Source organism: Nomascus leucogenys, chromosome 2 (assembly GCF_006542625.1).
Source record: "Nomascus leucogenys isolate Asia chromosome 2, Asia_NLE_v1, whole genome shotgun sequence".
Taxonomy (NCBI): domain Eukaryota; kingdom Metazoa; phylum Chordata; class Mammalia; order Primates; family Hylobatidae; genus Nomascus; species Nomascus leucogenys.
The window spans coordinates 18,616,340-18,628,470 of NC_044382.1; the positions used below are offsets into that span (position 1 = coordinate 18,616,340).

Below are 12,131 nucleotides of genomic sequence, written 5' to 3' on the forward strand. Positions count from 1 at the left end.
AATACTAAAATGAGCCAGGCATGGTGATGTGTGTCTGTGGTCCCAGCTACTTGGGAGGCTGAGATAGGAGGATTGCTTGAGCCTAGGAGGTCGAGGCTGCAGTGAGCTGTGATGGTACCACTTGCACTGCAGCCTGGATGACAGAGTGAGATCTTGTCTTTAAAAAAAAAAAAAAAAAAAGATCATTTCGGAGAATCTGAGCACTGAAGATTAGTAGTGTAGAAAAGACAGACATATATAAAACATTGGCATCTAGTTTTGAAGGTTCCATGTGACTGACTACCTGAAGCCAATCTTTGGGTTTAGATCTAAGCCCCTTTGCCTTACAGGATTGGCATTACAGTTGCATTGTGTTAGATACTGTTGGAATCAAATAGTGCATATAGTCAACATGCTAACCTACATGCTGAAATTATTTGGTAGTGTGATTTGATTTTATGTGAAGAAAACTTAGTATAGCAAGTTTATTTTAAGGATCAGGTTCTTGATATTCAGCCCAGGCACGTTAAACCACTGTTATTTCTAACTCTATTGATGAAATAAGGTTATTAGAAACTGAGAATTTTAAAGATTTGTATTAGGTACCGTGGTTTGCAAACAGAGTCTGGACCTGTAATGGAGTTTTCAGATCAGTTTAATGGGTCTGACTAGCCTTAAAACAAATGAAGTAGACCAGAGTAGAAAAGAAATTATGTGTCACAAAATACAAGGTTAAGTACTTGGTGAAACTTTTGCTTAAGTGTGTGTATTTATGTATATATGGATGCATGTATACATTCATAAGTGGTCTTTTTTTTTTTTTTTGAGACAGAGTCTTGCTCTGTTGCCCAGGCTGGAGTGCAGTGGTGCGATCTCGGCTCACTGCAAGCTCCACCTCTTGGGTTCATGCCATTCTCCTGCCTCATCCTCCCGAGTAGCTGGGACTACAGGCACCCGCCACCACGCCCTGCGAATCTTTTTATATTTTTAGTAGAGATGGGGTTTCACCATGTTCGCAAGGATGGTCTTGATCTCCTGACCTCGTGATCCGCCCACCTTGGCCTCCCAAAGTGCTGGGATTACAGGCGTGAGTCACTGCACCCGGCCCATTCCTGTGTTTTATTGGATTGCAATGCAGATATATTTCTTAATGTGAGATGATTTAAAAAGAAAGCCACAGCTCTGTAACTGTTTGAAGTAGTTTGAGTATCTGAGTTCTTCATATTTTTGTGTTTTGGGAGGCAGAATAGGTAACTAGTTAGGATGCAAGAGTAAAAGAGCAACTTTCTTTGAATCTTCGGTGATTAACCAGTAAAGTTGAGATGGGATTTTACTCATTAAGTAGTTTTGGGTAGTTAAGGCTGAATTTGCTTTGTGGAGGTTTTGAAAGCTGTTATAACTAGAGGAAGAAATATATGTGTGTTTCACAAAGTTGTAGTTGCATTTACTGAAAATGTTGTATATGGTTCAGTGAATGTAATATATGTGATGCTTAACATAAAGCTATCTGAGAAAACATTCTTTCTGATTCAAGACTGGAAATACCTACTTTAAGTATAGTCAACTATTCTGGCATTGCTTAGGGCAGCTGTTTGTTTTTACCAAAAATGTAGAACCTAAAGAAATGAAGGTCTTTGGACTTTTAGGGGAAGAGATAGTCAGTAGATTTTTGTGTTCTTGTTTTTTAATATGAAATAGTTTTCGGGAAAGGTTATATATAAATAAGCATCAGGTGTTGTTTACATTTAAGAAATTGAATTATAGATGTTAACTTAATGTCTTCTTTTTTTCTTCTATTTCTTTCAAAGGTTTGGGCCCCATGGTATCCCTGTGACAGTATTTCCCAAAAGGGAATATAAGGATAAACCAGAAGCCATGCCGCTCCAAAGTAATACATTCCAAGAAGGGACAGAAGTCAAGTGTGAAGCAAATGGTGCTGTTCCTGATGACCCTTCTCCTGTCCCACATCCCGAGCTGAGCTTGGCTGAAAGCCTGTGGACTTCCAAACCACCACCTCTCTTCCATGAAGGAGCACCTTATCCTCCCCCTTTGTTTATCAGGGACACATATAACCAATCAATACCTCAGCCACCTCCTCGGAAAATTAAGCGACCCAAACGAAAAATGTACAGGGAAGAACCCACTTCAATAATGAATGCTATTAAACTACGACCCAGGCAAGTTCTGTGTGATAAATGTAAAAACAGTGTTGTTGCTGAAAAAAAGGAAATTAGAAAAGGTAGTAGTGCAAGTGACTCTTCTAAATATGAAGATAAAAAACGGAGAAATGAAAGTATAACTACTGTGAACAAAAAACTGAAAACTGACCATAAAGTGGATGGGAAAAACCAAAATGAAAGCCAGAAAAGAAATGCTGTGGTTAAGGTTTCAAATATTGCTTACAGCAGAGGCAGAGTAGTAAAAGTTTCTGCTCAGGCAAATACATCAAAAGCTCAGTTAAGTACTAAAAAAGTTCTCCAGAGTAAGAACATGGATCATGCGAAAGCTCGGGAAGTGTTAAAAATTGCCAAAGAAAAGGCACAAAAGAAGCGAAATGAAACCTCTACTTCCAAAAATGCACATTCAAAAGTCCATTTCACACGTCGATATCAGAATCCTAGCTCAGGTTCCCTTCCACCCCGGGTTCGTTTAAAACCACAGAGGTACAGGAATGAAGAAAATGACTCTTCTCTGAAGACAGGACTTGAGAAAATGCGGAGTGGCAAGATGGCACCCAAGCCCCAGTCTCGCTGCACCTCTACCCGCTCAGCAGGTGAGGCCCCTTCAGAAAATCAGAGTCACTCAAAAGGCCCTGAAGAGGCCAGCAGTGAGGTTCAGGACACAAATGAAGTGCATGTGCCTGGTGATCAGGATGAACCACAGACATTGGGCAAAAAGGGCAGCAAAAACAATATCTCTGTTTACATGACCCTAAATCAAAAGAAATCTGACTCTTCCAGTGCTTCAGTGTGTAGCATTGATAGCACAGATGATTTGAAATCTTCCAACTCTGAGTGTAGTTCTTCTGAAAGCTTTGATTTTCCTCCAGGCAGTATGCATGCACCTTCCACCTCCTCCACTTCCTCCTCTTCAAAGGAAGAGAAAAAGCTCAGTAATTCCTTGAAAATGAAGGTCTTTTCCAAAAACGTCTCTAAATGCGTCACACCAGATGGCAGGACCATATGTGTAGGGGACATTGTTTGGGCCAAGATATATGGCTTCCCTTGGTGGCCAGCCCGTATTCTTACTATAACTGTGAGCCGGAAAGATAACGGCCTTTTAGTCCGACAGGAGGCCCGTATTTCATGGTTTGGGTCTCCAACAACATCTTTCCTTGCTCTTTCACAACTCTCCCCCTTTTTAGAAAACTTCCAGTCACGCTTTAATAAGAAGAGAAAGGGCCTGTATCGCAAGGCTATCACAGAGGCAGCTAAGGCTGCCAAGCAGCTGACCCCTGAAGTGCGGGCTTTGTTGACACAGTTTGAAACGTGAACATGGGCAGTAAGGTAGGCAAGACCATTGGAAGTCACCATAGATTTTCTAGTCTAGTTAGAAATAATTTCTACAAAATAGCTTGGCCAGATTGGAGAGAGAAGTTGCACTCAGTTGGCTGGCTTTTTAATGCTTACCTTATAGCCATTTTTAGACTGAGAGCTTAAACTGAACGTATAATCAAATTTTGTGTTAAGGAAGTGAGATTTTAGCAGTATTTTTCAGTTTTGAAGTTCAAAACCATCCCAAGGCATAGGAGCTATAGCCTCAACTGAAATTGAATTTTTGTAGGGACTGTTAATTGCCATTTGTACCTAATACTGTATATATACACATATATATACATATATATATACACATATGTATATATATGAAATATAGCCTGTCACTGTGTGACACAGGTTGCATATTTGGGATTGCAATAAGGGCTTGGTGAGCTGGGGGAATAGTGTGGATATTTAATGACTACTTGTTTTTTAAATAATGAACACTTAGCCTTTCTATGCGCATAATGGTGTAAAAGTTAGATGGTTAGGTGTTTGACAAACAGATGCTTGCTATTCAGTTACAGACCGGGGAAATAGCCCAGTGTTTGGGATTAAAACTGTCAAGACTGGATAGGTGTTAGTCATCACTGTCTTTCGTCCAGTGGGGATTTAATAAATACTTTCAAGCTTCTGGTTTGGGAGTTTAGATAGGTTTGATTTTGGATTTGTAAATGGTTGATTGCTAAATTTGGTCAGATTTCTCCTGACTGGCTGTTCCTAAATTCTTAGGATATGTCCCAGTAAAATTATACTTTGTGAATTAATTGTCATATGTGTAATTGTTGCATTTTGGATGTACCTAATTTGATAATTAAAACAAAATAATTTCCGTTTAAGGTATCTGTTTGCAGGTCAGAAAATGAGAAAATGTAATTGTGTAATGCTCTGAAATGTAAAAAAAAAAAAAAAAAAAATCAAAAAAAACTGTAAATAAAATCAACTAAATCCAAATTATTTGTGTGTGTTTCTCAAAAAGCTTTGAAAAATTTCAAGATGGTAGAAAATTATTCTTTGTAAGAGTGTTTAGAAGAGATGAAAAATCAAACTTTTATTTTGCTATCTGCCCTGTCAGGGAATATATTATCTGAGATAAGAAAGCTTCAAATAATGAGAGATGAATCAGTATATTCTCAAAATAAGATTTTATAGTATAGAGGTTTGATAATGCTTTTAGATTTGATACCCCCTTTCTGCCAATTTCTCATAAATGTGTGAATTTTAATTTTTAGCTTTAATATTTCATCACATGCTTCCTTTTTTTACATTTGGGTAATTACAACCGGTCTTTTCTGTTTGGTTTTCTGCCTCATGTATCACTGCTTTTGGGGCTAGTAACTTAGCTTACTATTTTTCTACACGGTCCATCTGTCCCTAAGATTTGATTTCTTATTTTCCATTTTTAGCTTTGTATTAGTAGTGAGAAATATATCTGAGGAGGCAAGTGGAGGCAAGTTTATCTCAAGATTTTTAAAGTTGCTTTCATACTTTTTGTGTCTTAACAACTTTTGGATATCTAATTTCAATACTTTAAGAAATTTAAAGTTTAGCAGTTTTTTGTGGATTTCTAAATCCAATTTGAAGTAGTTATTATGGAACTCATAATGAAAAGATTAATGGAGATTGAAAATCAATAGTCTTGTCAGCTTTCTTAAGGTTATTGACTGCGAATTTCTGCAAAAGCAAGTAGAATTTCTTCTGGGGAACTCACTCAATGCTTTTTGATTATAATAAACACACATTTTAAAAACAGATGTTTCACTTGAGTAGAACATATTCTTTCCTGCAAACAGAAACAACTATACTTAAAAAAAAAATTCTTTGAAATTCACAGCGTGGTTGAGAAGTTATAAGGAACTATCCTAAAAGATTTTCCAAGTATTTGTTTCAGATTAATGAACTTGTTCATTCAGGTGTTTTTAAAAGTTTGAAATCTAAAGTTCAGAAAGACTTAAAAGTCACCAAAATATGTAATTCCAAGGCTTTGTTTAATGATCTGGGTGAGTTTTATCTTAACAGTAGTTTGAAGTGGACATTACTAATATGGTCAAGTGCCTGGTAAATGTGCTCTTGTGGCATAAACCAAATTTAATTTGTTTCAGAAGCCATGGGGAAAGAGAAGAAAGAAAAAAAGTCATTGTTGAATATAAAAGTAACAATCTGTTTTGTAGAACACAACTTTGAGGAAAAGGTTGAGCATATCACAAATGATATGTCAAATGACCCCTTCATTTTAAACTGGCGGTCTGGCATATTTCATTTGTAGTTTCAGTAGGGAAGCAAGTTTTAAAGAATCTAATCTTAAATATGTATTCTAAACTCTAATAGCTGAATATTAAAAACTTTTATTCCAATGGAAATGTCTTAGATAAATTTGTCCAGTATCTACTGCAGATGGAGATAGAGTTGAATTGGGTAGTTGTAGCCACTTTATATTTCTCTTTGAAATGATAAAAGGCACTTATTCTTGATATGGAGATAACAGAAGTGGGTATTTTTTCCCCTTGGAGTGGGAGTAAACTGGCTTAGACCAAATCTGCGGCTTAAGTAAGAGTCGTGGCTAAAACAAAGGACTGGCCAGGGGAGAAACCAAGTGAAGGAAGAGTTATGAAAGCTAAGAATGTCTTTATTTCTGGAAATTCTCAGAAATGTAAAGCATCAGAGTATTTTTCCCTTTTTACTTTCTAGAATTTATAGACCAGGAAGCTGACTAATCATTTGGAAGGAACATCCATTCAACTCTCATTTACAGATGTGGAACCAAAGACCAAACAATTATCTGTGAGAGGCCAGGTGCGGTGGGTCATTCCCATATTCCTAGAAGTTTGGAAGGCCAAGGTGGGATAATTGCTTGAGGCCCGGAGTTCGAGACCAGTCTGGGCAACATAGACCCCTGTCCCCCCGCCATCTCTGCAGAAAAATAAAAACTTAGCTGGGCATGGTGGCGCACGCCTACAGTCCCAGCTATTCGCCTGTATCCTAGCTACTTGGGAGGCTAAGATGGCTTGAGCTCAGGAGTTAGAGGCTGCAGTGAGCTATGATCACACCACTGCACTCTGGTCTGGGCAAGAGTGAGACCCTGTCTCTGAAAAAAACCCTATATATCAGTGAGATAGAGAAACTGGGATTCACTAGTCTGGAGCCTTTTTGCATGATGTGGTGGTGTGTCCCTAGATGGTTTTGATGGGGAAAAATGTGGTGATGTGTCCTTAGATGGTTTTGATGGGGAAAAAATCTGTAAATAGTAATTGTAGATTAGTACCAAGTTGAATAGGCAGGAATTTTGATGTAAAAACAGACTGGAGGCAAAGAACAGGGAACTGACACTAAAATCAACTAAATGAATATATCTTCATAAGTGAGCCTGAGTGTCTAAATTGCAAAATATTGAGTTACACTCCTATTTAAGCAGGTTTTACTTTTCTAAAAATTGGTTATGTTTAAAAGGTCACAAGTCTGTAGAATAACTGAATTGGGAATTGGAAATACCTTAAGTCTATAATTTGTATCTAAAATTAGGTTTTCCCTTTTAAGTTGTGAATTTTCTATGGTCTGTGCTGCACGCTTTCACTTTTATTAGTACTTACAGCCAAAGAGATGGGCAAATGTCTAGAAAAATTAATGTTTTGATTCAGGAATTTGTGCCTAGTGATGGCCTCCAATAGGGAATTTTCCAGAGAGAATGAAGACTCAGTTTCTAAGTTGGGGCAAATTTAGTTTTCGTTTTGGTAGTGTTCTTATATTACAGCTATTAAAACAATCTCTTAAAAAATGCCGGATATGGCTGGGTATGGTAGCTCATGCCTGTGATCCCAGCACTTAGGGAGGCTGAGGCAGGTGGATCACCTGAGGTCAGGAGTTCGAGACCAGCCTGGCCAACATGGCGAAACCCCGTCTGTATTAAACCCCATCTCTACTAAAAACACAAAAATTAGCTGCGCATGGTGGCATACACCTGTAATCCCAGCTACTCGAGAGGCTGAGTCAGGAGAATTGCTTGAACCCGGGAGGCGGAGGTTGCACTCCAGCCTGGGTGACAGAGTGAGACTGTCTCAATAAACAAAACAAAAAACATGCCCCGGACATAAGGAATTCAGAAATAGGATGCCATGCCAATTTCGAGGAGAAAATAAAACAGTGAGTGTGCATTAGTTACTTTTACCTGGTTCTGATTTAGTTAATAGGCCCTTCATATCCAAGTTTACAGTTTGTGTAGATTTACTGTATTCCTTCATTCAACAAATGAACAGGATTAAAAAATGAAAGCATTAGCTTATAGTAATATGCTTTGTTGTGCTATTTTGAATGAAGGAATAGGAAATTTAAAGTCACAGTGATATAGCTGATCTGTATATTTTTAGTTTTCCAGGGTATTTTGGTGTCTTTACCATGGATAATTGACACTAACATAAGATAAACAACTCTTTGTCTTATCTTTATTCAAGTAAGAGACCTAACATTTATAGATCCAAACAGGATTTTTGTTTTCCTTTTCTTGTGGCATTGTATGAAAATCACCTTCTCCTTGTTATATTAATGGAGCACTGTGATTTTTTTGTGTGGTATTTAAAAAACTAAATAGATGTAAAATTCATCATCTTAATCATTTTTAATTATACAGTTCTGTGGCATTAAATAACATTCACAATGTTGTTCAACCATCACCACCTTCCATTTGTAATTTAGTTTTGATAGAAATTTTTAAAATTAGGATGGCACTTTCTAGAAGGTGTTAGAAATTAAGTTACAGGAGTGTTTTTCTTGGTCAGTGATGTGATTGGAATATGCTGCTAGCATTGCCCACTTCCAGGATTCCTTCCTGATCAACCTGTAGTCCTACACAAGGAAATAACTGTAGCTTACAATGCTAATCGGTGCCCCAGCCTCTCCTTTTTTTTTTTTTTTTTTTTTTTTTTTTGAGATAGGGTCGCACTCTGCCGCCCAGGCTGGAATGCAGTGGCGAGATCACAGCCTAGACTTCCTGGGGTCAAGCAGTTCTCCCACCTCAAGCCCCCTGCCCCCACCGTAGCTGGGACTACTGGTGCATGTCACCATGCCTGGCTAATTTTTAAAAAATGTTTAGTAGAGACAAAATCTCCCTTTGTTGCCCAGGCTGGTCTCAAACTCCTGGGCTCAAGTGATCCTCTCGTCTTGGCCCCCAACAAAGTGCTAGGATTATAGGCATGAGCCACCGTGCTCGGCCAGCGTCTCCATTTTTAAGAACTGTAACTGCCAAATTTTTAGGTGAATTAGTGTGACTGCACTTACCTAGAAGTTATTTGGTTTTGGTTAAAACTGTTCCCTTCCAGTAACATAAACTTTTATATCAAGGCATATTTGTTTTCCATTAACTGTACTGACATAAAAAGTGGAAAAAGCAAGTAAATTTCAAAAAGTGGTATACATATTATTAAAATATGGCAAAAAGTGTGATGGTATGTAAAACTTGGAAAGTAGTTTAATTCCATTACTAATTTAAATGACTTCCATATTCAAAATTGACAAATTATTTATGAGGCTGAACACCGTGGTTCATGCCTATAGTCCCAGCTGCTCCAGAGGCTGAGGCAGGAAGATGGGGTTCCACCATGTTGGCCATGCTGGTCTCAATTCCTGACCTCAGGTGATCCACCCGCCTCGGGCTCCCAAAGTGCTGGGATTATAGGCGTGAGCCACTGCGCCTGGACCATAAAGCCTTGATGTTAAAAACAGACCAATTGCAAACTTGGTTTAAAGGTGAATTTAAAAAAATATGTGTATATATATATTTATTTATTTAGAGACAAGGTCTCACTCTCACCTAAGCTAGACTGTAGGAGTATAATCATGACTCACTACAGCCTTGACCTCCTGGGCTCAGGCGATTCTCCTGCCTCAGCCTCATAGCTGGGGCCACAGACACATACCATCACACCTGACCAATTTTAAAAAATTATTTGTAGAGACAGGGTCACACTATGTTGCCCAGGCTGGTCTTGAACTCCTGGGCTCAAGCAGTAACTTCCGCCTCAGCCTCCCAAAGTGGTGGGGTTACAGGTATGAGCCACTGCGCCCAGCTAAATATTTTTTCTTCACATTTCTGATATTTTTGTAAAGTATCGTTAAAAAGAAGTTGAAAACAGTCATTATTTAAATATGGAAGTTTCTTTGTGTCATAAGAAAGTGACAGTTATAAAGGCTGGGCGCGGTGGCCCACTTCTGTAATCCCAGCACTTTGGGAGGCCGAGGCAGGCAGATCACCTGAGTTAAGGAGTTCGAGGCCAGCCTGGCCAACATGGTGAAACCCCATCTCTATTAAAAATACAAAAATGAGCCGGGCGTGGTGGCGGGCACCTGTAGTCCCAGCTGCTCAGGAGGCTGAGGCAGTAGAATGGCATGAACCCAGTAGGCAGAGGTTGCAGTGAGCCGGGATTGCGCCGCTGCATTCCAGCCTGGGTGACAGAGCGAGACTCCATCTCAAAAAAAAAAAAAAAAAAAAAATAGAATGTGACATGTGACAGCCAGGCGTGGTGGCTCACACCTGTAATCCCAGCACTTTGGGAGGCCAAGGCGGGTGGATCATGAGGTGAGGAGTTCGAGACCACGTGACCAACATGGTGAAACCCTGTCTCTATTAAAAATACAAAAATTAGATGGGCGTGCTGGCGAACACCTGTAATCCCAGCTACTCAGGAGGCTGAGGCAAGAGAATCGCTTGAACCCAGGAGGCAGAGGTTGCAGTGAGCCGAGATTGCGCCATTGCACTCCAGCCTGGGTGACAGAGTGAGACTCCACCTCAAAAAAAAAAAAAAAAAAAAAGTGACTGTTACTTCCTTATATTGACTTGGAAATCTGAGTCTTAACCAGAAACCATCATTAAAACTTCTCATAACTTTTTCTATCCTGGTTGTCAGTATCTACAAGGAAAAGCCAAATACTTCATAGCTGAAGTGTTAGCCTGTTATGATCACACTTTTTTCCTCTTCTCAAATAAAAACCTTGTAATTATAATGCATATCAGGGGCCGAGTGCAGTGGCTCATTCCTGTAATCCTAGCACTTTGGGAGGCCAAAGTGGCTGGATCACCTGAGGTCAGGAGTTCAAGACCAGCCTGGCCAACATGGTGAAACCCTTTCCCTATTAAAAATACAAAAATTAGCTGGGGCATGGTGGTGGGTGCCTGTAGTCCCAGCTACTCGGGAGGCTGAGGCAGGAGAATCACTTGAACCCAGGAGGCAGAGGTTGCAGTGAGCCAAGATTATGCCACTGCACTCCAGCCTGGGTAACAGAGCCAAACTCCATCTCAAAATAAATAAATAAATAAATAAAATGCGTATCAAGTGTTAGCAAGGGCTTCTTTTCTTTTTCTTTTTCTTTTCTTTTTTTTTTTTTTTTTTTAACTATTTAAGGTAATTTTGTACCCCTCAGTGTCCCTCATTTAGATTCACTTAAAAGCTATTGAAAAAGCCTAGGGATGTCAGGTAAAATATGATAGAATTTTTTTATTGCCTGTGGAAAAATTTTTTGTAATGTGAGAGTGTCATCAAGTTGAGTGGAAAAGAAAGAAATGGATACTTAGAAGTATATATATATAACTTGCCAGTGATGCAGGTGAGTTTAAGCATTCATTAACATTTTTAGGACCAGGTGTCTTGGGTCATGCCTATAATCCTAGTACTTTGGGAGATCGAGGCAGGAGCATCATTTGAGTCCAGGAGTTTGAGACCAGCCTGGGCAACATGGTGAAACTCTATCTCTACAAAAAATATAAAAAAATAAGGTGGGCTCGGTGGTGCACACCTGTAGTCCCAGCTACTTGGGAGGCTGAGGTGGGAGGACCACTTTAGCCTGGGAGGCTGAGGCTGCTGTTAGCCATCGTCCTGCCACTGCACTCCAGCCTGGGCAACAGAGTGAGACCCTGTCTCAAAACAGAAAAAAGATTTTTGCAACAGTAATGCTTAATAGCAGGCTTTTATTGAGCAAAGAACCATTGCCTTTCACTTTTCAGGCACATGGCTCAAAGTACAAGCTCTTGAGCCAGACTTGATGGATTCAAAGCCTGACTTGGATCAGCCACTTACACACTATGTGATCTTACACAGGTTACTCCCAATATCATCACCTGTGAAATAAGGAGAATAATAGTATCTCCTCATAAGGCAATTGTGAGAATTTAAAAGAATATTTAAAGCAATAAAAAAAAAGTCTCGCATGAGGCTGTATAAATCCTTGCTATTATTACTACCACTGCAATCACTTTGTGTTGCACAGTAAATTCTGGTAGCTTTTGATAGTATCATTCTGCAACGTATACTCCATATAAATGGAAATATAACAATGTTATTTGTACCTGAAAATTTCGAGAAATCATAGTATGATTATTCACAAGTCTCTGGAAGTAGCATGGACTCACTAGTTTGAATAGGCATTTGTAGAGGTTAACTGAATTGAAGGTCATGAGGATTATGGTTAAAGGAGACCTGTGTTAACATATTTCAACTCTTGCCCCATTCATTTATTTAACATGCAAATTCCAGTGATCTGGTACTCACTTTCCTATTCTACTCTCCCTTATGCCAAACGCAGGGCCTGGCATGGGGGGAAATGATTGTCTTCTCGTGAATGAACGATGAGCAA

The 12,131-nt window shown here is 39.2% G+C and overlaps 1 protein-coding gene across 13 annotated transcripts in view; it reads left to right on the top strand.

Moving 5' to 3' along the window:
• PWWP2A (PWWP domain containing 2A) overlaps nucleotides 1–12,131 on the top strand; it is a 64,384-nt gene that overhangs the window by 28,251 nt on the left and 24,002 nt on the right. For 9 of the 13 annotated variants that reach the window (XR_004032973.1, XR_004032974.1, XR_004032975.1 and 6 more), the window contains one exon: nucleotides 1,788–2,752. Coding sequence is in view for 7 of the 13 variants with exons in the window: in XM_030825718.1 (XP_030681578.1) it covers nucleotides 1,788–2,752 (965 nt within the window). In the remaining 6 variants the exon portion in view is untranslated. Of the gene's footprint in view, nucleotides 1–1,787; nucleotides 4,706–6,203; nucleotides 6,309–12,131 lie in introns of those variants that run through there. The other 4 variants (XR_004032984.1, XR_004032985.1, XM_030825693.1 and 1 more) reach the window with 2 other exon arrangements.